General features: G+C 40.9%; 2 protein-coding genes across 6 annotated transcripts in view; one reads left to right on the top strand and one right to left on the bottom strand.

Annotated features, from left to right (window-relative positions):
- Positions 1 to 13,141, top strand: part of CRMP1 (collapsin response mediator protein 1) — a 52,390-nt gene extending 39,249 nt beyond the window's left edge. For both annotated transcript variants that reach the window (XM_057426606.1, XM_057426607.1), the window contains exons 10-14: positions 2,466 to 2,607; positions 4,184 to 4,354; positions 7,109 to 7,288; positions 9,805 to 9,970; positions 12,130 to 13,141. In XM_057426606.1, the coding sequence (XP_057282589.1) occupies positions 2,466 to 2,607; positions 4,184 to 4,354; positions 7,109 to 7,288; positions 9,805 to 9,970; positions 12,130 to 12,221 (751 nt within the window). In that variant the 3' untranslated portion in view covers positions 12,222 to 13,141. The remainder of the gene's footprint in view (positions 1 to 2,465; positions 2,608 to 4,183; positions 4,355 to 7,108; positions 7,289 to 9,804; positions 9,971 to 12,129) is intronic.
- A 5,907-nt stretch (positions 13,142 to 19,048) lies between these two features.
- EVC (EvC ciliary complex subunit 1) overlaps positions 19,049 to 27,117 on the bottom strand; it is a 59,008-nt gene continuing 50,939 nt past the window's right edge. For 2 of the 4 annotated variants that reach the window (XM_057426594.1, XM_057426592.1), the window contains 5 exons: positions 24,449 to 24,557; positions 22,375 to 22,501; positions 22,014 to 22,107; positions 20,739 to 20,844; positions 19,049 to 19,746 (listed from right to left, as the gene is read on the bottom strand). In XM_057426594.1, the coding sequence (XP_057282577.1) occupies positions 19,665 to 19,746; positions 20,739 to 20,844; positions 22,014 to 22,107; positions 22,375 to 22,501; positions 24,449 to 24,557 (518 nt within the window). In that variant the 3' untranslated portion in view covers positions 19,049 to 19,664. Of the gene's footprint in view, positions 19,747 to 20,738; positions 20,845 to 22,013; positions 22,108 to 22,374; positions 22,502 to 24,443; positions 24,558 to 25,718; positions 25,855 to 27,117 lie in introns of those variants that run through there. The other 2 variants (XM_057426593.1, XR_008974578.1) reach the window with 2 other exon arrangements.

Here is a 27,117-nt window from a genome sequence, read left to right on the forward strand (position 1 = left end):
CCTGTGGGTTGAGATAAGAACAATTTAGTAATTGAAATAGAGAAAAATATAATAATAATGATAACAACAATAATACTAGTAATCCTAGCAGTAATGAAAAGGGGACTAACAAAGACAGAGAGAGGAATAAACCCCAGGAAACCCAAGGGATGCACAATACAATTGCTCACCACCCGCTGACCGATACCCAGCCTGACCCGAGCAATGATGGGTGACTCCCCCCAGATTCTATACTGGGCATGAGGTGCTGTTGTATAGAATACCCCTTTGGCTAGTTTGGGTCAGGTGTCCTGTCTCTGCTCCCTCCCAGCTTCTTGTGCCCCTCCTCACTGGCAGAGCACAAGACTGGAAGGTCTTGATCAGGGTGAATGCTGCTCAGCGACAACTAAAACATTGGTGTATTATCAGCATTGTTCTCAGACTGAAGCCAAAACACAGCACTGCACCAGCTACAGGGAGGAAAATTAACACTGTCTGAGCTGAAACAAGGACAGTGGGCCACGCACCTGCAGTACCTGTCATCTTCCATGCTGTTACTGCTGCATTATTGCCACTGTAATATGCCATCTCTTATGAACAAGAGATGTGAGATCTTGGTGCTTCATGGAAGATGTAACCTGCTATAAAAGCTTTGTTTATGGTGAAGGCTAAGATGATGGCATATTGATGTGGCATTTAAACATGCAGATCTGTCCATTGTTAATTCCCACCACTCTCTGTTTTGGAAATGTTTTCCGTGGTGATCCCTTTTTCGTTTCTCAGCTTTTTAGTTCTGATCTTATGCTCACCCCGCATTTGACGCTAGAGTATATCTAGGCAGCAGGAGTGCCCATGTGGTTAACCAGGAGGTGTTGGGCAGCTCTTCAATGACATTCTTCAGCTTCAGAAGCCTTCTATTGATTAGACTGGCGAGTGCATTGCATGGCATTTAATGTCATTAAATGCCAGAGGAGAGGTAAAGTAGAGTTCAGAAAAAGCAACTTTGTATCTTTCAGGTGTAGGAATTAATAGTATGGTATAAGAAGTGCAACATAACTGCAGGGAAGGGATAGAGGGCCTGGCTGTGACATTCATGTTTTCATGGCTGTATTCATCCGAGCGCAGGAAACAGGGAGAGGGTAAGCCACAGAAGCTTAGCTGGCAGATGAGCAACAAGAAGGAAGAAATGGAACTGGAATCTTCTGACTTGATTGTTGTGTTAGAATAAATGAATGCTTAACTGATGGGTTTGGTTTAATCCTGTGGGGTAACACCAGACAGTCATTAATAATCAGGAATCACTAAAACATAGCTGTGTTTTCACTATTGACTACATGGGTTTGGCATCTGCCAAAAACTGGATGGATGGATGTGAGCATGGTAAAGAACCAGAAAAGAGGCCAAAGGTTCTTCTCTAACTGTCAGCAATCATTAGGGCTGGCAGCCCTGAAAATTGCATTAGAATTGCTGATGTGTGACCCTTTTTTCCTCTGTACTTGGCTATGTTTGCTTGCTGGAAAGTAAATTTGCAGACCAGAATCATTCAGATGCTTCAGAGCTGGGACTTACATAATTAGTTAAAGAACAGGATGGCAGGCTCTTGGGCCATCACGTTCTGGATTGATAGAAGAGAAATCATAGTGTGTTTTAATGTGCTTGACTCCTGTAAGCTTGATCAAGACCTAAAAGTACCTGTTTGCTGTGGATATTGAAGAACCTATGTGCTTTTTCATCTTTCTATTTTTGCAAGGTTCTGCATGTTGGTTATTTTCTTCCCCTTTGTTGCTGGGAGCAGCTGTGATCCAGTTCTGCTCTCTGCAAAAATTTTTTCTCCAGGCTGAAAAAAAATCACTTCTTAAATAAAACCATTATTATTTGTTAGTTCTTTTTGTGTTTCACTCTATGCCTTTTTCTGTGTAAGACCTTTAAGTTAGATAAATCCAGAGTACATGTTTGACTTGCACTATGCCTTGCTTTATTTAATTGGAAGACTACCTGATAAAAAGCTTTCATGGTTCTGGTTTGGAAGGTCAGACAAGAACCGCAAGAAAAATGTATGTGCAGAGGAGAAATTCAGGGGAACAAGCTCGATCCTTATGAATTTGCCATTATTTTGTCAACATGGTTGTGAGTTAATTCATCTTAAAAGTGGCAGAGATTTCATACAAGCTTCTGATCGTTTCCTTAATCCTAGATTAATCCTCTGTCCTGGTTAGTGGGCTTGTGCCTGATCTCTGTCGATAAGCAGCCTGAAACCAAAGGAGGCTGTAATCTGGGAGTTCAGGGTGCTCCTGGGGGAAAGTGGAGATGCCCAATGCCATTGTCACTATTCAGTGATCTGTAGCCAACATGTGAAGGCTGCTGACATGATTTGCAGCATATGCCTCTGGTGTGTAGGCTTGAAAAGTCCATTCACAGCTAGTCTCAGAGCAAGGTAACCTTGCTGAGGCGTGGTTTAAGCGTCTGTCTGTGTGTTACCTCCACAGTGGGGACCTGCAGGTGACGGGAAGTGGACATTGCCCATATAGCACTGCCCAGAAAGCCATTGGAAAGGACAACTTCACTATGATTCCTGAAGGGGTCAATGGAATTGAGGAGAGAATGACTGTTGTCTGGGACAAGGCTGTAGTAAGTAATTGCTTACTTTTGTGGACTAAAAAGAAAATGAGTGTTGGCTGAATAATGAAAGCCAGGAGACTCTTGGCCAGTACTTAAGTGACTTTCTAATGCATTTCTGAGAATTCCCTGCGAGAGCGCTACTACAAGGTGAATTGTTTATTTCAAAACCTCAAGTCTTTCTCTACCACAAACACTCAAGGCTGCATCTCACTTCTGACATTGCAACACCATCGTGTTTTATTAGACCTGAGGCTTCACAGACTCCACCGCTCAATTTTCTGGCTGTGTCAGAGTGGATGTTTCTCCGAGATGTTGGATCTGGAGCAGTTTAATGACTTTCAAGTGAACCCCATATAAATGTGATGAATGGAGTGTTTGAGTTCAGGAAGTGTCTCATCATTTTCGAGAAAGTACAAATGGATGGCAGCTGAGCCCGAGGCTAGGTGATAAAGTGCTTTGAAGGAGAACATTGCATGTAATTCATGCTGGCATATTATGCAGTGGGATGCTGGTATAAGTTAGCAATTTTTTGATGGTTCCATGGATCCTAACATCTAATGATGTTCTCCCTCCATTGTCTGTCTTCACATACACAGCCAGTTACACGCACTCACACATACACATGCACTTACCTTACATTGTATTGCACTCTAGCGCATATTGCAAACTGGTAGTATTTACAATGCTGTCATGAGCACTTCTCCCAGACTGTGTTTAATAACCACTTTCTTCAGCTATTTAGATTCCAACCATAGAAGCAGCTTCAGATAGAGGAGCAAAGCAGGGAAGCAAGCAAAGTGCAGCCAGCTAGTGATATTTCCCCTTTGTTACTCCCACAAAGGGAAGGAGCTGCAGAGCGGGCTTCAACATGGGATTTACAGATGTAACATTCAGTCCTACACCACTAAGTAGCTTATATCTTGCTGAGCTGATGTTCTGCCAGGCAGGAAAGAAACATTTGTTTAAGATTAAAAAGTTTGGCGCTGTTCTTCTTTATTCTTGCTTATTGCCAGGGAAGACATCCCAAAATACTCTACTGAGAAATCAAAATGCTGTTGTGTACAGCTGCTATTAAACCATCACTGCGTAAAAAGTTCAATTGTTGGTGGCATTTCTCCAGGAAAGGACTGGATTGTGTTACTTACATGCATGGGTTTGGTAATACTGATAGTAGGATGGACTTAATTTGCAAGAAATGTTTCTAAAAGGGTCTGAATCTTGATCTTTTATTTAATCTTGTAATACCCATATATGTTTCTCTGTTTTAAAATGATTAGAACATTTAAATGTAAATTACTAGGACTAGCAACAAAACACACTTGGCCATCAGTGTGTAGAGTAGGGGACCTTAGCTAACTGAGCAACTTGGTGGTATCACCTGCATTAAGGCTTTACTGGCTGTTCCTTGGGATGCCAGGAGTAACACATTCCTTTATTTGAAACTGCCAAGTAATGTGCCTTGTATAAAGCCCCACTTGATAAAATCCGTTTCATTCGGCATCATCATATATGTGAAATACATGCTTTCCAGTATCTCCTTGACTGTTCAAGACTCTGAGTGTTTCACTCATCACATTCTTTTTAGGCCACAGGCAAGATGGACGAGAGCCAGTTTGTAGCTGTCACCAGCACCAATGCTGCCAAAATCTTTAATCTGTATCCAAGAAAAGGCCGGATTGCTGTAGGATCAGATGCTGATGTTGTTATTTGGGACCCTGATAAGGTGAAGACTATAACAGCTAAAAGCCATAAATCGGTAAGGAGGAAGAGAAAACCAGCAAGTAAAAAGAAATGTCACTGTTGTTTTTCAGCTGTTGATCTAACTTATGTGAACAACATATGCATGGGTTATAGAGGAGTGGGGTAACTACCTGCTCCTGTTCTGGAATGGGTAAATATTTCAGGAAATGAAAGCATGGAATTATTCCATTGGAAGCACTGGGATCAGGAAGGTTTTCTTTTACTTTGCGCTTAGCATTTCACTGTGTTTTGCATGCTTGTGGCTTGGCACTAGGTGTGAATCAGCTGCTGTGCAGCTGAGGTTAGTAAAACTGTGATGATAAATTTACAACCAGCTCACTTCTTTTTTGCTTACCTGAAAAGAACCTGATGTTATAAATTGCATAATTAAATCAACAGTATTATAAACTATGAGAGATGATTAAATATTTTGATGATACAGCTCTGATCAGCCTGGGGGTTGGGATTTTCTATTTAATCCCCAAGCTTTGCTGCATACTGCTCTACCCTTAGCGCAGAGTACCAGAGACTCAACAGTCGCTTCAGTTTTAACTGCGACAGCTTTTATCCTATGTGTTGCCTATCTCAAAGTTGTTATCTTCCTGTGCAGTGCTTTGGTATTTTATATTGCGGAATTCTTCCAAAAGCTTTACTGGAAATCCAGTGATGTGCTTTATATTAAAAAGGTAAAATCTTTAGAAACCTCTAAAAAGTAAGTTCAGGTGATTCAATTTCTGTTTCTGTGTATGCTCACAAATATGTACAAATGAATAGAAATATATATTTGGATACATATGAAATAGTTCTAGCTATAAGAAATAGTTACAAAGGTGATAGACTCCTATAACCAAGTGGGACCTTTCAGCCCATGATTCCACAGGCTGAAAAGTTGTAAATCTGTTTTCAGATATTGTCTTCTACTATGCTTACAGTTTCTTCTGGTTTGGTGTACATCTGATAAACATTATTCAGCTGTTACCCAGATCATGAGGGCAAAAACTGGGGGAAAAAAAGCCAAAACAACAAAAACCAACAAAGGGAAAACGTATGTGAGACTGTGCTCAAGACAGTTATGTCGGTAGTGTGTTAGTAATGACTACTGGCACTTTGGCATTACCCTGTACTGTTTCTGTCTGGCTTATGCTTCTGTACTTGTTTATAATGTTGTGTCCAACATTGCCAAAAGCTTTTCTAGACAAATCATATACTTGCGATTACTGTTTTCCTTTGCTCAGGAGGCTGTTAACCTGTTAGAGGAAGGAAAAAGACTGTTTTGACATGATTTGGTTTTTGATGGTATTTGTAATTTGGCTTGTTCTCCTCTTGTTTTATTCAAAGAGCTGACATTAATCTCTTTACTTACTCTTTCCCCTTGGCTCCATGGACATTAAACTCAGGGATGTGCATGCACCTTACAGAATCACAGAATGGTTGATCTTGGAAGGCACCTCGGGTACTCATCTGGTCCAAACCTCCTGCTCCAGCAAGGCTACGTACAGCAGCTGTGAAGGGCCATATCCAGACAGTTTTTGAATTGTCTAAGGAGGGAAACTCCACAACCTCCCTGAGAAACCTGTCCCAGTGCTCAGGCATCCTAGGTCCTTCCCCTATACCTGTTATTTTACAGATGGCCATCACTCCTGCTTTCTTCCAGTTCTTATTTGTCATTGCCACTGACCAGGTGTTCCTGATCTTTTCACCTTGAAAAAAGAGGGACTAAACTTGAATCACACTGAAGGTGCACATTCCTGGTTGCGCATGGACTAACAGTGCTCTGTAGTGGCTGTTACTGTACCGTAAGGTAGCAAGAAATACCTGCTGGGAAGGAAATGCATTGATGACTACTTAGCCTAGAAAAATCATGTGGTTATGCTCAGTTGCAAACCTTGTATTTACCTACTTCAGATCCTTGATGTTTACCTTCTCCTTTGCAATTATTGAGCCTGTTGTAGGAAATATTTACTTGGCAATAATAAATTGAATTAGAATTATCTGCTCCTTTCCTTGCAACAAGGACTGTAGTACAGTGAGGAATGGCTATAAATTGAAAGAGGGTAGAGTTAGATTAGATATCAGGAAGAATTTTTTACTGTGAGAATAGTGAGACACTGGAACAGGTTGCTCAGAGAAGTTGTGGCTGCCCTATCCCTGGAAGTGTTCAAGGCCAGGGGGACAGAGCCTTGGGTAACATGGTTTAGTATGAGGAACCCCATGGCAGGGGGTTGGAACTAGATGATCTTAAGGTCGTTTCCAAGCCAAATCATTCTGTGATTCTGTATTTTCAAGAATAATTACCTGCTCTTTGACAGATCATTCCCATTTAGATTCAGACTTTTCTGGTCCTTTCTGGGCTTTTTCAGGCAGAAATATGTGTGTTGGCTCCTTGAAATTCCCTTACAGAGTCACAGCAGATGCATGGTGGGACCATGTCCTCTGGCTATCTGGCAGCCGAGTCACAATTTTCCTCTTATTAAGGCTGTTGTACTTCTAGAGGCTCTAGGTAAATATGGAAAGTCCATAAAAAAAAAAGAGATAAGGCCTTGGTAGAAAGTGGGAAATGGAAAGGAAAAGTTGATCCAGGAAAGTCTGATCAGAGAGATTGTTTAAAATAGTTTTATATCTAACTGCACTGTTTTTCCTTCAGACAAAGCAATTTTATGCACACCTTAATGCCAGTTGTCTAAAACTGTGACTACAAATATGGGTTATAAGTTACTAATGAAAGAGATGTTGTACCGAACTTGCAGTGAATATGTCGGTTGATCCTCAGGCTGTTGAGTACAACATCTTTGAAGGAATGGAGTGCCACGGTGCCCCTCTTGTGGTCATAAGCCAAGGGAAGATTGTGTTTGAAGATGGAAATTTGCACGTAAATAAGGGAATGGGCCGCTTCATCCCTCGCAAACCTTTCCCTGAATATCTTTACCAGCGCATCAAAATCAGGAATAAGGTAACGTCAGATATTATTTAATCTTCTTTCCTGCCATACCCTCTTGGAACCACAGTAGCACATGTATTTTAATACTATTGTGCTAATATGAGTCCATATCAGATGGAATATATATGAGTTGTTCAAAACACGATCACAAAATTGGTTCCTTTGGAAGTGTGAACTGGTGTAACTGAACACTGTGAGCTACAGTGGGTAAAGCATATAATTGCTAGTTAGGCATAATTGCCTTATGTCCAGCTGTGCAGGCTTTTGAGGGGAGGTGGAACAGTGATAGAACTTACTTTTAATTAACATTCAGGAAAAAGATAAAGCTTCTTTGGGAGGAGGGTTAGCCAGAAGAGAAACAGAATTGTACATTTTTGCTAAGCTTTGTGTACTGAACTGCCATGCTGCAGAGAAGAAAAGCATGTAAGCCAGAGATGCTTATTATATTTGGCATCTGAGCTTTTGTCAGTGTGTTTGCTGAGTATTAGCAGCATTCGCAGCTCAGAAAATTATTCTCTTGTGCTTAATAAAAAGCTTGGGAAATGATCAAGATTTGGACTGGATCACTTCAGGTTTTGCATTACGTCAGTGCTCCTCTGTTGAAAACCAGTTATCTTGGTACTAATTTGGGGTTATTTGGAAACTGCTTCTTGCCACTGAGCAAGCAAGTTACTGTGTGAGTGCAGGTAACAAGACAAGTTGACTAAAACTCCTGTTTTCTTCAACCAAGCATGTATCATAGGCTGTGAGGGTGGCAGCTGAAATTAAGTCTCCAAGCGGCTTTTATCCTCTGCCATTTCTTACACAAATTTGGTCAAGCTGTGGGGCACAAAAGGTCTGCACTTCTAATGAGACAAAGCACTGTTAAATCAAGTGCACCTGCAAAAGTTTTGCAAAATGCCAATCAGTCCTGCACTCGTTTTACATTATCCACTTAGATGTCATGGGCCTTCTTTGCGCTCACCTCTCAAGGGTTTAGCACATGGAGTGCTGTATGAATCAGTGACAGTGTCATTCAAATACTGAAAACAGCACTTGAAAAACAAGTATCAGAGAGTGGTGTCTGATAACAGGAGGTTGCACAAAAGTAACCGTGCTAAATAACCTGGGCCTTGCAAGCAGGCCTGGATTTTGGGAGAGACCTTTGATACTTAGAAAAGGTGTGGAAAAGGATGCAGAAAGCAACTGGTATTTTTGCACTTACAGCTCCCTCTGCTGCCTGCCGAGAGGAAGGGAGAGCAGAGTCATGTCCGTGTTTATTTTCCCACTATCAAGTCTTATCGATTGGTAATATTTAGAATAAAAGCAGTGATGGTCATAGCCACCATATGAGTATGTCAGTGCATGACAAAGGAATATAGAAATAACATGTCAAACAAAGGGATGCAAAGCTGCAACCAGAAGTTAGCAGGATAAATTTATCCCTGGAACAGGAATAGCAGCATAAATTCCTGCCTTTGTGGGTCCCTGGAAGATGGATTCATTGCCGTGATTGGCAGCTGCTGTCTTCTGGGCATTAGTTTTGGCTCAGCCTGTGAGATGATGGCTTTTCTAATCCTGATATCCCTGTTCCCGAAAGCAGGGAAAATGCATTGTTTTCTGTAAGAGCTGGATCAAACCCCTGTGCGTAGTGTCTTCTATATGGTATTTTAATTTCACTGTTAACCTGTTGCAGAAATGGCTCTGAAACAATAATCTTACCTAATCTGAATGAAGAACCACCACAGATTTCTGCTCTTTTTGATGAGCTTTGGATTCTGTGATTCAATGGCTTCAGGCTCGTCCTGAAAATTGGAACTGTGTTTAATATATTATTTCCTAGATTCCTGTGCTTTTAAGGCCAGTGAGGCTGTTTCAGTTGTTTTATCTCATATTCCATATAAGAACTGTATAGGGATAAAATCTAGAGACCTCAAAGTGAAATCAGAACTCAAATGAGAGGTACTCTATTGACAAACAGTCCCATGCCACATTCTAGCATATAATTGCTTTTCTAATTGATGACAAAAGCCAGAAACTTTTGACATTTTAATTAAAAAGCTGTCATCACTTTTCATTGAGTCCTAGTAAAGATAAAGAGGGATCTGAAGGGAAGGAGCAGAGAAAATACAGGTAGGAGTGAAACTCCTGCCGTCAATATAGTGAATATCTATCTTGCAACAACCCGAGTGGGATTTAGCAGCTGAACCAACCCTGCTGACAAGCCTCTGAATTGAGAGAGAAGAGGTGATGGTGACTGATCTTAGTTAAAATAAACATCTTGGGTCAGCCCCTGCTGTTCTTTTGAATCCCATTTCTCTCCACTGACTGTGAAGAAAACCTAATAAGGATCTTCCCCTTATAATTTTTATATATATATGTGTGTAAATGGAGAAAGGAAGGTTTGTCATTTCCTTTATATAGAAAGCAGACTGTAGCCTTGATAAGAATATATATGTGTTTTTAACTCAGAATACAGATCTGTGCTCATTAGGGAGCATTATCAGAGCATTCAGGATCTGGGTTTTTTTATCTTCCTCTTGATCTAGGTGGGAGGACTGCAAGGAGTCTCCAGAGGAATGTATGATGGGCCTGTGTATGAAATCCCAGCTACGCCAAAATATGCAACTCCTGCACCTTCAACTAAATGCTCCCCTGCCAAAAACCAGCCCCCACCAATCAGAAACCTCCATCAATCCAATTTTAGCTTATCAGGTAAGTCAGTCTGACTCATCAGAAATGTTCTAAAGCTGTGAGTATGGATTATTGGTGATAAATTTCAATTATAATTCCTTAGAATCATAGAATCATAGAATAGTTAGGGTTGGAAAGGACCTTAAGATCCATCTAGTTCCAACCCCCCTGCCATGGGCAGGGACACCTCACACTAAACCATGTCACCCAAGACTGCATCCAACCTGGCCTTGAACACCGACAGGGATGGAGCATTCACAACTTCCCTGGGCAACCCATTCCAGTGCCTCACCACCCTCACAGTAAAGAATTTCTTCCTTATATCCAACCTAAACTTCCCCTGTTTAAGTTTGAACCCATTATCCCTTGTCCTGTCACTACAGTCTCTAATGAAGAGTCCCTCCCCAGCATCCTTATAAGCCCCCTTCAGATCCTGGAAGGCTGCTATGAGGTCTCCACGCAGCCTTCTCTTCTCCAGGCTGAACAGCCCCAACTTTCTTAGCTGTCTTCATAGAGGAGGTGCTCCAGTCCCCTGATCATCCTTTAATCAGATATGAAAGTGTTATATATAGTCACATACATGCATATACTTGTGTGTGTGTGTGTGTGTGTGTGTATATGTTTTTATACATTCTTTCCCTAGGAATATTTTACCAATTGCCAAATATTCAAAATGCTTGCAATCTAAATTTTTTTCTCTGCATGCAGTCTTTTAATATTATTTACCTGGCCCGTTGCAGTTACCTGAGGTCTCTGGCTGATGTGACTGAGCCCCCTTGGTGTTATGTACAGCTATTGGGACTTCGGTCTGGTGTAATCCATGTGGCTCAGACACCTCATATTTCTTTCTTGCTGCATCACCAGAAGCTGCTGAATGTGGAAACCTCTACTGTCCTTGCCCATGGTCAGCAAACCATGTGCAGAAGCTATTCGTATGCAGATTAGAGTATTTCTTGTCCTCTTTGCTCTTGGAGCCAAAAACATTTTCCATGGTACACAAGAAATAGACTGGAAAATCATCCTTTGGGGTTGTTGGAAATAATTCTTGTCATCTGAGGACAATTACAAGTGTGTCAAATGCTGATCCTTCAAAAGGCTAAAGCCCAATTGGTAAATAACTGGCTTATGATGTTATGAAAGTCACTGGATTTTCTCCCCTGTGGGAGCTGATGGTGTTTTTCTCCCTGACACATCCTGTCTTTAGAAACTAAATGGAACTTCTGGAAGAAAGCCCAAGGAGAGCAAATATTTTATCAACCCTTATAGTGAGCTGAAGTGTATTTTTGCCCATACACCTGGGGCCATTGTGAGCATATAGGGAGATGTGAAGATATATAAAGCAAAAAAAGTGTTTAGAAATTTAACCTCTCATAATAATCACTGATATGTGGGATTTTCATAAACATCTGAAGCTCTGGATTCACAGTCCACTGCTGGCTCTCAGTACTACCAAGGCATCTAGCGGTATGAATTTGATCCAAATTAAATGCACGTTACTGTGTTCTTATGAAATGAAGCAGAACCACAGACTGCGATAGCATTTAAAATGATGCTACACTTTTATGGTAGTCTTACATTGCTGAATGTGATCAGGCAATATTCAGCCTGGCAGAAAGCTTGCTGTCACCTTAAGCTTGACCTTTCAACATTTCAAAATGCAGTTTGAAGTGAGTGTGTGTTTGCAACAGCTCAATGCTCCTTTCCTCCTGGATTTATGATTCCTGACAACAGATTTACTGCACCATGGACTCAGAGGGAACAAGTATTATAAAACAGTGAGGCAGGTTTCAAAACTCCACTCTGCACATGTATGGTTTACGGGGGGGTTGTAGTTACAACAGTGTTTTCTATCAGGGTTTGATCTTGCGAAGGGAACCCAGTCTGTAGGGTGTCACCTTTGCATGGGCTCTTCTTCAAGTTGATGGAAAACAATTCCCCATGTGGGGTGAGCATCAGTCTGATCCTAAACGCTTAATCCTATACTTCCTATCAGAGACAGCTGGAGCTAAGAACAGAAATGTGTCTTGGAGGTTTGTGTAGCACTTCAGTCAGGGATCTGGCTCAAGAGATACCTGCTGATGGTGGTGTGAAGGAAGCACAGCTGGATCTAGGTAGGTAAAAACTCACTGCTGATGGTTTGTTCCTTTTCATAGCTTTGTCCTCATTTTCTGTGGTTGCAGGAGCTCAGATAGATGACAACAACCCACGCCGCACTGGCCACCGCATCGTGGCACCTCCTGGTGGTCGCTCTAATATTACCAGTCTTGGCTGAAAAATGATGGACAGAAACACAAGGATGAAGGATCGTGGGAATAATGTCCGTTCCCTTCAATATCTGTGTTATCAAACCCACAGTTTTATTTGGTACTAATGGAAATAAAAATTGAAATGTCTTTCTTTTTTTCTTTTTGTATAGGAAGAGGTGAAAATAGTGTGGTGTGTTTGCTTGGAACTACTTGCCTCACAATTGTGCTTTCATGCCATAGTCACCTTAAAGCATGGTGCTTCCATTGCCCCTTTAGTGACTTACAGGTTTTAGCTTTGTCTCGTAACTGAATGATGGTTTCTTTGCACCCTTTCGCTGTATTAGACTAGTTGATGCATGTTACTGAGTTATTTATGCAAGTTGCATTCTGTGAGTGAGTCCCTTTAGAACACATTGCCAATAATTGACTAGACGCAATGCCAAGACTAATGTCCGTATTTCAGAAACGTCACCAAAAACACTTATGAAGGAAGAAAATGGCCATCTTGAAAGTATGGAGTAGAGTAGTACAGGCAGCTTCTGTTTCATCTTTAATTTATTATAAACCCAAGAAGCACTTCTCAGACACAGAAAATCATCAGGACACGTAATGACAAATGGTCTCTGTAGCACTTGTCTGTTCCCACTCGGTACGTTCCAAGTCTGTGTCCTTCTTGTTTCCATTTTAGACAGAGCCATAATTTATACACACCGATGCCATTGCCACCCCTGCAGGGATATCTCCATCTGGGCAGTAGTGCTCTCCTTCTGCATGAGATTTTTGGTACTAACAGATAATCCAAGTTGCCGTCGGATTTTTAAAGTTTTTTGTACAAAGTTTTTCCTTTGTAATCACATGCATTTTTACTTACTCTACCGTATCAAGATCTACTAGTCATGGTTCAATTTCTGAATTCAGAACTTGTGAAATAAAGGAAATGAATTGATGGGTAAGTGTCTTCCTCTGCTTTCCAGTGCGGTTGCTCAGTGATTGAAAACATAGAATGGAGAAACTTTACAAAAATTTCTTTTAAGTTGACATCATGTGAAAGAAGAAACCTCCTTTGATCACAAGGGGTGTTAAATATATATATATATGTCTGCATAAGCATACTACAGCATGCCATAATCTGTCCTAATTAAATAGAGCTCATAGTAAAAATGTTCTCACTATCGACATTGCAGCTGCCTCAGTTTTGGCCAAATGAGACCTAAATGAGCTTGCTCCCAAGACCTTCAGGCCTGCATCTGATTTGCTTCAAATGGTAGCTGATTGCCATCATCTTCATCTGTAGTACAGAATGCAATCAATTACCATTTAAAGCTTGGAAAGTAGCCTACCTGAAACCTGTCTTCTTATTCTGAAGCCAATACGCTGTCACCTCCAGTTTGCCCAGAAAAGGATCCGCTACCCTGGAAAGCTCCGTTTCAGTCAGCTTGGTCTGAAAACCTGGCAGCAGAGCTGGTCTGAACAGCCAGCTTTTGCTTTGGCTGAAGCAGTGAAAGAACACTGCAATTCAGCCTGCAGTGAACTGGATGGATTGTTCCCAAAAGAAGGGGAAAATTGAAACTTTTCATGAACAATCCCATCTGTTAAGGATTCCAATTAATGTTTCCTATTGTCTGGAGAGTGCCCTCATCCGTAGGCTTGCTTGCTCACTTGGTGATGCAGGTATTGTATATGAAGTAAAATACTGCTAGCAGAGAAGCCTGAAGACAACCTGCCCTGGAATAACCCACAGCCTATCAGGTAAGCCAAGTCTCCATCTCCTGTTCCAACCCATTTGCTATGAGCATTGACAGAGCCAGCAACAGCTCTGGTAAACTGACAATAGAAATAAGGCTGGTTTGTGAAGCTGTGCGGCAAATTAATTTGACACTGTGTGAAAATTCTGGAGCTGCCGGTTACAATTTCCTTAGTGATTTCCTGGTGTGTGTTTGTGCAGGTAGCTATGGTTGGTCCAAACAGAACTTCGCCATCTACGAGGCTTATCACACTCGAGGTGGCAGAAACAATCATTGTGTAACTAGTACTGACAGATTCCACTTTTCCAACATACTAAAGTACATCCTAAAGCAAAGACCCTTTGCCTTACAAGCTGGTCAAGATCCACTGTTGTTAACATGCGTTTGTTTTTTCACAGTGAAGAGCCTGTGAAATAAATAGGTGTGGGTGTTTGTGAGGCACTTCATGGTTCAGTGCTTCTGTGCAAACAAAACTCTGCTTGCCAGGTCAGTGTAACTGCTATGATTATTCCAAGGAGAAATACACTGGCATGCCTATAATGTTCACAAGCCCCAGCAGCCTCACTGCTGCTGCCATGCTACTGCTGGGGCACAGCCTGCAGGGAGCCCATGGATCCTGTGGCTTGCCTGGCTCCCTCCACATGGACATGCAGTTCTACCTGGATGTGATTTTTTGGGAGCACAGGTACCTTAGTGCATAGTCGTCAGGTGAGGTGAAGGATTTCTTACTTTGATGGTTACTGTGATATACTGTCAGAGAGATGGCATGTGCCATGGAGGGGTTAAACAAAGCAAAGTGGTTCTTCTCTTATCACCTGGAGGCCTATTACACAGCAGTGTCACTGCTCCTATATTGCTAACCTGTCCTTAAAGAAATAAAACAGCAACAGTAAATGAAATGTGGATTAGCTGGTGATCCTGAATACATTTGTGGAATAGGAAATTCTGCTTCAGTTTGATCCCTTATAGCAGCATCAAGCTGGGTTCAGTTTGTGCACTTATGGGTTGGGAGATGTTTTCAACCACAAGAAGAAAACAATGCAAAACTTTCATGCTTTTTGAATCGTCAAACTTCTAAACCTTTGCAGCATATAACCCTGACGTAGCCTTTATGTTGTAACATTGGCTCTTCCCTGTTGCTGTTGCAGACCTCTTAAAATTAGTCCCTATGACCAGTCTGAGGGCTATCTTTGCTAGTCAAGTGATGTGGATGAGAAGGCTGGATCCATGGATTGTTTCACGAGTGATAGTTTGGACCAGTTTGTCTTGTGTTACAGTTTGTCTGCTACCAGAGCAATACAGTTAAAGGTTTGAATTTTAGCATTTGTAGCAAAGCCTTTTAATTATGATGCTAAGAGTGTACCAGAACTGACCGCTGTCCCAGCCATTAAATGTTTCTCATAGCAACACATTGATCTTCATCCTTGAGAACTAAAAAGGCACAGGTCTGATGACCATCTACTACAAGTTCTACTAGCCAACAACATAAGCTTAGGGGAGGCCAGAAGAAAAAAGAAAACATCTACTGCTAATATTCCTCTGAGTGTTTCCCTCATTTCCAGTGCCTTGTGATATCTTAAGAAGCAGCAGCAGCTTTGTACTCTGTAGCTGTCAGTGAATTCTTCTGACATGAATTTGCCAAGGTGCTTTTAAACTCTGGTTAAAATCTTGGCATTTATGGCTTCCTGGATCAAGGAGTTGCACAGCTTAATGCATGATGACAAAATGCTAAGCTAGTCTACTTGGCATCAGATAATTCTTGTCATTTAGACCCGGCAGCATTAAATCTCAGTGATCTAAACAAACTGATTTGAGGATAGTTTTTCATCATAATTGTGGTGGAATTTCTACAAGCCTTCCAGATGTTTTTCAGTGATGACAGAGGGGTATTCAAATGAATATAAATTGTACATGGGAGATGAAAGTAAATTGTATATAGGAGAGGGAATAATGTCTTACAATGCAGTAAAAATGCAGTTTGGGATATTGCTTTGAGTTGTATGTAACTCCTGAAGTATTTGCAGTGATTTGGATAAATCAGTTGGGTCTCAGCCCCCCTCCCTGACTGCCTATTCTGTAGTTTTCTAGCACAGTGAGCTGTACATGCTATCCTTAAATATAGTCATATATAATGCTTTAAAAAGCTTTAAGCTTAGCTGCTTCTTCCCCACAACTGAAAATAAGCCAACCTATGAATACATCAGTAACCGCAATGCTGTTTCTGAAAATCTTCAGTGGGCAGGGTCCAGACCTTTGTCCCCTCCCTTGATGCTCTAGAGAGCAGTAGTGATGAAGGAGCTGATATCAGGAGCTCTCCCAGTGCAGCAACAGCTCCCAGAGAGCATGTTGAACAGAAGACTTGTAGGTGCCATGATGGAGAGACTGAAGGCGCTTAGGACCCTTACGTGTGACTTAGAAGTGCTTGGTTACATCAGGAATGAAACTACCCATATTGCACAGGAATGTTGCACAGAACTCAACACACAGAGGATTTATGCATTTTTCTATGGCAAAGCTGGTTTGATTCTTGTATGATGTAACGATACATTCAACAACTCTAATACCGTGCCTAGAATTTGAGATAGATACACTCTTGTCATACAGCTGGGAATGAGACAGAGTACAATCATAAACCGTTGTAGTAACTGTTACCCTTGATGTTAAAAAAATGGAGAAAAAAGACCTGTCATTTTTCACCTGAATTTCTGCAAGTGTTTTTGATATGTACCTGATCAAAGCTCCTTGTTAGACTCTCCAGAATAAGCAAAAGATTTGCATTATAAAGCGTTTTGAGCTGTGACAGGCACCTAGATATCCCATTGCTGCCCCATCTGACATCTACTATGCTGCAGACTGCTCTCACCTGGCAAAACTGTGTGCAGTTTCTCTCCCAGGAACCCTCTAGGCACAATCCCTTGCTTGCAGCAATTTCTACCATCCCTTAAAACACAGGGAAGATACAAAGGAGGGGGTGGGAGGGAAGCACCAAACATTCTGGTAACACATTAGTAAGAAAGATTTTCGGAATCATGGAAAGATTTAGCTTGGAAGAGGTATCATCTGGAGTGCAGGCTCCTGCTCAAAGCAGGGCTAACATCAAACTTAGGTCGATCAGGATGTTGTGCACTCTCAAGGATGGATGTTCTGCACTCTCTGAGTTGCCTGTTCCAGAGATTCATCCATTTCATGGCAACGAATTTTTAATCCCTAATGGAATGTCTTTGCTGAAACTTGTGACTATTACAAGAAGCTGTGCCTATTTGGCTGGTGATGAAGTATTTCACAGCAGCAAGAAGAAATCTTGGTCTCTGTATTGTTCTGTGTTGGTTCAGAAATAAGCATTCCCATGGATCTAAAGTAAACTGAGGGCTCTGAGGTAAAACCCCCCACTCTGTAATGACTGTCAGGAGATGGGAGGCACATCAGCATCAGGATACAGAAACTGACTCTTCTTATGGTTAAAGTTGAGTAACATAACATGTAACAACAGAATGATAGGATATGTTTAGGTTGGACATTAGGAAAAACTTCACCGAAAGAGTTGTCAAGCATTGGAAGAGGCTGCCCAGGGAAGTAATACAGTCATCCTCCCTGGAGGAATTTAAAAGACGTGGAGATGTGGCACTTAGGGGCATGGTTTAGGGCAGTGTTAGGTTTACAGCTGGACTCAATCTCAAAAGGTCTTTTCCAGCCTAAATGAATCTGTGTTTCTACAACATCAAAGTTGAACAGTGCTTAAATGAAGAGCAACTGTTGTGAGCTTAGCTTGGCATTTGGTGTGCTTTTTTCTTGTTCTAACGAAATTCTGCCTTGCTCAGTATCTGCTTCACTGATGGGGAGTGATGGCAAGTGCCATGCATGAAATCTGCACATGACTTTAAACAGGACAGTGAATGCATGGAGGAACTCACAGACGCTAAGAATTCAGTAACAGGGGCAAGAGTAGCGGGTGTTTCGCCACAAAGCTAGTGAGAATGTGGGAGAAGTGAAGACGTGTCTGTCTGTAGAAGCTCCAGCCCAGGGACGCTGGGCAGCTGGAGCGGCTGAAGCGCTGGGCAGAGGGATGCCTGCACCCACAGCCAGGGGGACTCGCACCCTCCCTGGCTCCTTCCCGGTGTTCCCTGCCTGTCACCTCCACCAGGAAGGGGATGAGAAACCTCGCTAGCTGCCCGGGAGAGGGCACTGCTGCCCTGCTTTTGGGATAATCCGAACCCTTTCCACGTTTTCTAATGGCGAGAAAAAGCCATTTCAGGCCTGCCTAGCCAAAGGCATCACAGTACGTCCGGGAAGACGCCGTGTGATTAGAGACCCGGCTTCTGTAATTAGAGACCCTGCTCGGGTGATTGAAGACTCGGGTTGGGTAATTAGAGACCCCCGTGTGATTAGAGACCCTGTTTGGGTGATTATGCTGCATCCTAACTGTGATAGGAGCCGCTGCTGCCCTATGTGGTTTAAATCATCAACTCTAGTATTCAAAGCTTGCCATCTGTATAGAGCACCCTGCAGAATTAAGATTTTCAAAGGTAATAGCCTGCATCTGTTTCTAAAAAGGCACAACAAGCAGCAACTAAAATGTCCAGCTCAAGAAGGCAGAGAGACCATAGAGCCCCAGTACAGAAATATCCAAATCAAATGCTTTAAGAGGCACAATTTAGAAAACAAATTTATTTTTTTTATTTAAATGACTGAAGTGAAAATAAACCATTTAACAACTGTGTGTAAAGTAATTCATGTGGTGGCACTTCAGTCTGAGGTACACTGCAGAGCTGATGTAGTGTTTCTGTAGTATTTTCCATCATACACCAAAGGACAGCCTTTTCATTAGCAAAATGTATGTTCATCTTAAAAAGGCAGGAAATTTTCATTTGATGAAATCTGTAAGATTGCTGAAGTGAGGCAATTTACTGCACAATACAGGTGCTCTGTACAGCCAGTAAGAACTAGCTGCTTTGCATAAAAGAATTCCCACAGGAAATGTAATGAGCGTAACAAAGTATGCTGGAAACAAAGAGTATACTTAAGGAAGAAGACTAGAAGTATAAAAAAGAAAACAGCAAACTGGTTTTGTCCCCTTTTTCCTAAAAATAATTTGAAATCTGATACAAATGCAGAAAAATACATTCATAAAAATCTCCGTACAAATTTTAAGAAGTATACATAGTCTTGGAAGCACTAAAACATGACAAAAGAGGGAACAAATGTAATCTTTGGACATACCGATGCCATCTGAAGTCTGTTTACATATTCTCTACATTTCTATCTACTTTTGTAAGTCCAAAGCAGCAATCGCAAAGTATTAAGACCAAATCTACCACATTTAGGGCTCAAAAGCAAGTGGTACTTCTCAACTGTAATGAAACCTTACTGAGATACACCAACTGGGCAACCAGCCTAGTGTGGATATGATCTCATACAAGCGTACTTTCTTTGGTTATATTCCTAATCTAAAACTAACTCTCCTCCATATTCCTCAAGCTATCTGGAAGAGCTCATATTAAAGACTTCCTTGTTCCCCCGTAACAAAACCAAGTGGGAATGTTTTATTAACATCTAAAGGAAGTTGGTATTGATTCTTGGTCTGTGGCTAAAGGAGATTTCTCGGTTATTATTGATGTTCTTCATTGTTTCTCAGTAAAGCATCTCAGTAAATATTTATAGCTGCTGAGATTCCCCAGAAGAACGCTTCTGTACTCTATGTTCAGGCAGCTCATATAAATGCTTTTTCTACCTGTTGCCTCTCTTTTTTAGCATCTTGGAGTTTTTCCTTGGTTCAGGCTCACTTTCATGTGGACTCTGTAACCTCTCTCTGAAAGAAATACAGAAGAAAAATAAAACTGTAGACAGAGGTTTTAAAATGCTGTAATTCTCTCTCAAATTAAATTAATTTTGATAAGAGAAGCAAGGTGTTTCTTATATAACTTCTGCATTCAGTTTTCAGCTGCCTCTGCTGAGGCTGCCAAAACAAAGATGCATAAACGTTCCTTTGTTGGGTCCCTGTTCCCTACACATGTATCCCTTTTTGGCTGTGGGAAAGGAGTGTGTGAAAAGGGTTGATGCCATCAGGGAAAGGAGCCATCTCCTGAAGTCAGTCGCAGGCTGAGGTCACTCAGGGGATAAATACTTTTCCCCAAAGGCCTGTGGCTCCTGAGAACCAACTGTTTGCTTTGCCTGTCAACAGGATTTTCTCTGCTCAATATATCAAGCCCCAGCGACCAGCTGGCTGGTTTGATCTGCCCGTAATAATCAGCTGGCATCTTTCAGGTTTGTAGTCGTTTCTTCTCCTCTAGTTAGCACCCCAGCATAAGCCAACTGAAACATCTATCAAGAAAATCATTGTTAGAGCTGCTACCCTCATCAGCCAAAGACTGGCACTTGCCTTTGTTCCTGAAATAAAGGTGGAAGTTGAAAGCCTAAATACCACAGACCATATTTTGGTTGCTACATGTCAGCCTAGTTCCACTGGATTCACTTGTCTCTGATGATATATGTTGTCTGTGACTCGGGTTTTAAAAAACCTAATTAAAGGAAATTTGTATTTCTCATTTCTTTACCTAAAATCAAAGTTATTTATAGAATACACAGCAGCACAGACAAGCAAACTCAGATGGTTTTCCTAAATTTAGAAAAGAATATTGGGGAAAAAAGGTCAAGTACATGGGAGAAGTAACCATTAAAGAAGCAGCTCAGCTAGTGCAGGCATTGTATTTTGGGTCTGACTGACACACATTCCTGCTTATGAAGCAGATTTTGTACTGCTGTTTTTTTTTTCACATACCGTATTTTTAGCCTCTACTGTACCTGAATAAGCCAGAAGTCAGTCCAGGGGGCTCCTGGATATTTTCATGAGAATCATCTTTTTCTGCTGATTGTGGTGACTGAAAGGTCTTTCTTTTTGTTTTTTCCCCTGAATTGCCAAATATACATGGATTTAAACAAACAAACAAAAAAGAATTTATATAGTAGAGCTTGTTTGGTTTTGATTAACCTAAAGCAAAAAAAAAATATATGCTAACACTTCATACGGACATGTTATCATTCCACTTTGCATTAGCCTAGCACATTGGATTTTTACCATTGGTTAGTTCTCACGGGTCAGACCCTGAATTTTCATACTTGCTGAACACTGCATTTCCATGAGGTACAACAGTTGAAAGCTCTACCATGTATTTTCTTAGTAAGTAGTTGCAAATGGCTTTTTACTACCAGCAAACAGACAAAAAGCCAATTCATTATTTTATTTGAATCAGAACAATCTGATGTTAAAAAGTCACTGTTTTTAGGGCCCTGAGCTAAGTTTCCCTGTATCCTGGTGCCTACCAGGGCAAACAGCTCTGCACACCTGAGGAACAACCGACTAGGCAGAAAGCCGCTTTTCCCTTTCTAGCACCCCCCTCACCTTTAAGCATCTTTCAAATGTAATGCCAAATGTTTCATTCTGATAATGACAGGAGGACTGCATGACTCAAAGGATGAGAATTTGTGTGCTCCACCCCAAATGTGGACCAGGAAACACAACCGCTATGCTGACAATTTGTTTCTAAGTATCTCTTGAGCAATGAATTAGTCTAAATTGTTAAAACTGCAGTGAACTCATATAAATACTTCAAGTTTCCTGATTCAGTAAGATTTTACTTTTGAGTATGTGTGTGGGAAGGTGATTCTTCCATTCTACCAGAAGGATGACTCTGGTGAGTCATCCCTCTGGTGGAAAACTCTGCGTGATTAAGCTCTGCTGTCCACCAAAAGACTGTTGTTGAGGTGAACAGAGCTGTTTCTAAAGAACATTATACAGACATAAAAAGTAATTTTGGTTTGAGTAAGGTAAAACCTTATCTCAGTGAACACAAAGTGACTGACTGGTTACAGGAGTAAGGAATGGTGATGCTTATTTGTGGCTGTGCTACTAGCAAGCTGGGTGATCTTGGAGGGCTGGCTTACTTTTCTACACCTGGATTAGGGAAATGGCACTGACAAAAGATCTTTCCTGAAACTCCATTGTATTTTATTGCAAAATACACACTAACATGTGGAATGATGTGGGGTTTTTTTTAAACAATTCAGGATTGTACCAACCTACTGCCTTGCTCCTTTTGGAAGGCTTCTTCTTCACAGCCACTGGAACTCGGGCCAGCACAGCCAACTCCCTCACAAAGTCCTGCTCTGCTTCCTGCACACAAGGATAAACCAGAAGTCATTTAACACAACACAGCTTGATTCTGGGTTATGTTATTCTACATGTGGCATGTCAAAAAAAGGCACATGTCATTGCAGAAACACAGGAAACAATATGGCTACCATCAGGGAAGCATTTCCTAAAAGACAGTGGTGAATCTTAGCTCTGATTTCAACTAGGACAGCAAAGAGATCCTTACAACCTCTCTAATGCTTTGCCATGGACGGCTTCAGATCCGTAAGTCATTTTACCCTGATTTACCTTTAGCTGATTCTCCAACTCAGTTTCTAGGTGATGCAATCCCAGCAGCTTCTGTCTCAGAGACTCCAGACGAATTTGCTGCTGCAGTTCAAATTGAGCCAAAACCTTCTTTTGCTGTAGCACCATCCTGGTCAAGAGAAATTTAAAAGTACTGATGTTCAGTTCAAATGAGGAATACAGTCCTGACAAAGTGTATTTAGAAGGTTTTGTAGAGAGAAAGGCTCTTTAACAGTATCAGTCCATCCAGCTTCTGCTTGGACAAAAAGTTCTGCGCTAGATTTTTAGACAGATTTCACTTATTTTAATGACCCGTCTCTCCATAAAATAAAAGCTCCTTTCAGAGGTAGGAATTGAAGCAGGAATTTGGGCTGTCCATTCCTGGACTTTGGGAGCTGAAGTTCACCTCTAATGGTTTTAAAGTCTGCTTTTGAAACCATTGTATGTTTCTAAAGCCAGCTTTACTGTCTGCTTGCCAAAGAGACAAGCTGTTAGAAGATCAGGTGTGAGGATAAGGGATTAAGAATTAGGCATTTCATCTGGGGCTTTTCAGCACCAGATTGAGAATGAGCCACAAATGTGGTAATTCAAAATTTGGCAATTGAGAACATTAACAGCTATATTCTTTGCTTGTTTTACTTTGCTGGTTAAAGATTAATAACAGTAGAGCCTGAATGGCTGCAACTTCGCTGAACCTGTATTTCTTCTGTTCTCTTGCCTGATCTACCTTGAAGCAATGCTGTCAATCACCCATCACATTCCTCAGGGAAGGAGATAACACAAATGGTTTCTGACATGTACGCATACTGCAGTTGCTATTGTACTGGCCAATGCTCAGAGAAGGTTAGCTTGCAAAATCTGTTTTTTGAGCTCACACTCATAACCCTGCACCAAGAGCAAAAGGAAATAAAACAATGCTGAGTTTATCAGAAGTTAGACAAATTAATGGAAATTTTGTCATTAATTTACACAGGACTGGGATTTGACTGTAAAAGAAATCATAATGACAACAGGAAGATGGGTTTGCTGTTACTTATGGTTATGAGGCCAGCTTAGATACTGAATAGTTACATTCTTCAATACCATACTTCTGCTTGCATGAAGGCAAATTTGATTGTATTTTAAGACACTAGAATGGATTATGGCAGAAAAAACCCGAGACAACCGCTGAAGGTGAATTTCTATGTCAGAATAAATGATAAATTTTATAATGGATAATTAACAGGTCTTTTATAAAGCCCTTTATTACATGAATCCATCTCTATACCAATTCAAACAAGAATGAAAAACAGAAAGTGGGCAATGACTTATTTCAATTTAGAAGTAACAGAATGTCTAAAAAAAGAATTAACCTCTTTACAATGTCAAAACTGCAGTTGGTGTTTTGTTTTGGGTAAGAAACCAAGAGTAAATAAATAAAATTATTACAAAAATATATCATGTGCACACCATGTCATGCAGCTCTTTATGACAACTTACTCCTTTGGAATGGCACTGCTTTTTGTCTGGATTCTATGTTTCATAAAATCAGTAATGAATTAAATGTGATTTTTATTTAATTAACATTTGAGGGATTTTTCTCTAAATTTAGTGCAAGTAATCTTGATTGTCCAAGGCATTTACTGAACTCTTACTTGCCATTTGAAGTATTATTTATGCTTCAAACATTTTCTCTTCATTATGGTGTATGTTTACTCAACAGCAAACTAACAAACACTTTTGATGTTCAAAGCAGAAAGGATGGATCGCAATGAATTAGACAGCATTGGTTCCCATCTTCCATTTATGTTACATTTCTTTTAAAATTTGGCATGTGTTTTGGCAGTGGTTTTCATTCTCTCTTTTCAAACTGTCTATGTATAGTTCTTCAGTCTGTAATTAATGAGCATCAAAAAGTTTATTTAATAAGAAAGTAATTCTCAAGATCAAAGGGCAGACGCAATTTGGCAACAGATATTTGTTTTCCATCAAAGACAAATATAAAATGCAAACCCAAGACATTTATTCAGCTAGACATTTATGCAGATCTGCAAACACTCACATTTAAATAGTCAGCAGTGCTGCTGCCTGCTCTTACCTTTGATGGACTGCGGATGATACACTCAAGAGGCCTTTGGTCTGCTTTTCTTTCAATGCTAGTTCACTTTCTTGTTTCTTCTTAAGTCTGTTCCTTTCACTTCTTTCTACTGAAATAATGTTTTTGTAAATCTTCTGCTCAAAATTACAAACACTGACTTGTAGCAAACTTACAATTTACATTTTGCATCAGCACAAACTAATCCCTGTTCTAGGTAGTCTTTCAAAGTTACTGCTCCTCAGAGATATTGAGCACTTTTTACACACTCTTGCTCTGCCACTGTGATTTATTGCACAAAGAGTTTGTGCATCATTTACCTGAGATGTCACTGAATTCCTATTATTATCTACTTCTAATAGGTTAACTTATTAACATGGAATTCAAAGCAGAAATTTTATGAGAAGTCCTTGATGCCTTAAGCAAGAACTGTGATACCTAAATGAAAAAATGCAATATAAAGAAAACCTCCACTTGGACGTCTCAGTCCTGGGAATGCCTAACTTCACTAGATGGCCCCTCATTTGATGGTAAAGCATTTGGGGTACTTTGTCATATGCTCATACTCTGCAAGTAACTTGGTGCTTATCTGCTGACCAGGTTCTGGAGTCTTGCTCCCGAAGTTCTGCCTGGTAGCAAGGCTTGGAGCACGTCTGTCAAACAGGACCAGTTTCCTTGTACCACTGCTTTTAAATATAACACAGAAGGAGTGGTGTAGATAGGTACATAACAGATTGGGATACACAACATTCACTTAAGGAGTATCCGGCCTTTTCCTAACACTCAGAGAGGCTGACCAGGTGTACCTTTCCTACCAAAGGCACCACAAGGGAGCAGTTACTGAACATGCTCTGGGCTGGGTTGGGCTGGCTGGAGGAGGTGAGGTGTTCTTCACCTTTTTTCCTGTGACTGCGCCAGAAAGACCATAAATTCAGATTTACTAGGTCAAAGGCTGCCCAAAGAAGCAAAATCTAGCCTGACATTAAGCACAGTCACTGGCAGAGTGCTCCTTACTCCCATTTAGCTATCACTGAATGAAGTACATTAGAAATTTCCTATGTGGCCATTCCAATCCCAGGCTATCACATCTACTATGTCATTTATGCAGTACAGTGGCTCTATTGCCAACAGTGCTCTTTCCATCTTGTGTTTCAGAGAGAGAAGTTATGAGAGTATTTTGTGAGGAGGATCACACTCTCAGTGTGGTAGTCCTACTTGGAGATCACCTAACAGATCAGCCCCTTCTAAAGAGGAAGAAACATGGATGTTATACCTCCTGGTTGAGCTTGGATGGAAAGTATTTGACTGGTTGGCAGGATTTACAGTGTCCTGGCTCTCCCCTGGAGCAGAGCTCCAGGCCATTAAGAATCACAGAGAGAAATTTAAGTGCTTCTGGTGCCAATACAGAGCTGAAATGAGAAAAGGAGTGGAGCTCTACATCACAAATTTGGACTTGGGTTAAAGAAGGAGTTAGATGTACTAAAGCATCAAAGTCCTTTATTAGACAGTAGTGCTCACTCCTAATGTAGAAAGCACCAACAAAGCTGAAGCAGTTATCTGTTGATCCTGAAAATCTCAGCCATGCTACACTATGTACATGTGGGTTTGAAGTATTTTTTCACTGTGCAGTCTGTTTGATCTGTGAATTTCAGCTGGTTTTCTCTCTGGCCACCCAAATCTAAAACACTCTGGCTTTGATTACCAACATAAGTACTTTCATCCTGTAAGCCTGTAGGCTTACATTGAAGCAGCAGAATTTTCTTTTTCTTCAGTTGAAAAGAGAATATGTTCTTCTTACACATGCTATTTTCTTCCTTGTAGTTCATGGAACACCAATACACTGAAATAATAATATATGCACACAAACTATAGGAGAAAAAATAATCTAAATGAGCAATCATCAGAAAGCCAACTGTGGTTCTAGTGACTGGTATTCTAGTCTCACCACCTAACTGAGAGACCAATTGAGAACAATCTTAAAAAAGAATGATGGAGCAGAACACTGGTGTGTAATGACATCCATCTCAGCTCGGATCATTGAAGCACTCTGGTCAAAGTTTAATTCCTGTTTAAAGGAACTCAAATCAAGGGGATTTTAGACACTGTAGTCAGGGCCAAATAGTTCTTCAGAGGAACTTTGTGAGAACTCAAGTAACTGACTGCCTTGCTAGCTCCCAATGCTAAAATACAGATTGTCATTAATTCCCCGCACAGATTTTGCTTTACCCTAGAACTTCAGCTTCCAATATTAAAGTCTTCAAGATTCACAACAGTGCAGTACAGAACAGATTGGTTCTATCTTACAACCAGTGAGCATACTAGATACCACTGGGGCTCACAAATCCTTCCTCCCATCTCATCTCTGGATCTCATCCTTGAGTGGGTACACCTGTTCCTCTTTAAAAACTTTTCTGTGGTTAAAGAATCTTTTCTATTTAAAATTGCTACCCTAGTTCTAGAAAAAAAAAAACAAACCCAAGATTCTGTGTGTCTCAGATCCTCAGCCTCTGAAACTACTGCCGTTTTGCTAACTCGCTAACTTCATTTAACACCAACAGCCTTTATCCTGGGGAAGGGAAAGTGTCTATACAAAAGAAATAAATAATCACAGCTTGCTTTTGTTCTCCTCTCCTAAAGGGATTGAGCAACTAGAAATGATTCCACGAGAAACT

The sequence above is a fragment of the Pezoporus wallicus genome, unplaced genomic scaffold (assembly GCF_028554395.1).
Source record: "Pezoporus wallicus isolate ANWC-B61680 ecotype Strahan unplaced genomic scaffold, APGP_CSIRO_Pwel_v1 scaffold_13239, whole genome shotgun sequence".
Taxonomy (NCBI): domain Eukaryota; kingdom Metazoa; phylum Chordata; class Aves; order Psittaciformes; family Psittacidae; genus Pezoporus; species Pezoporus wallicus.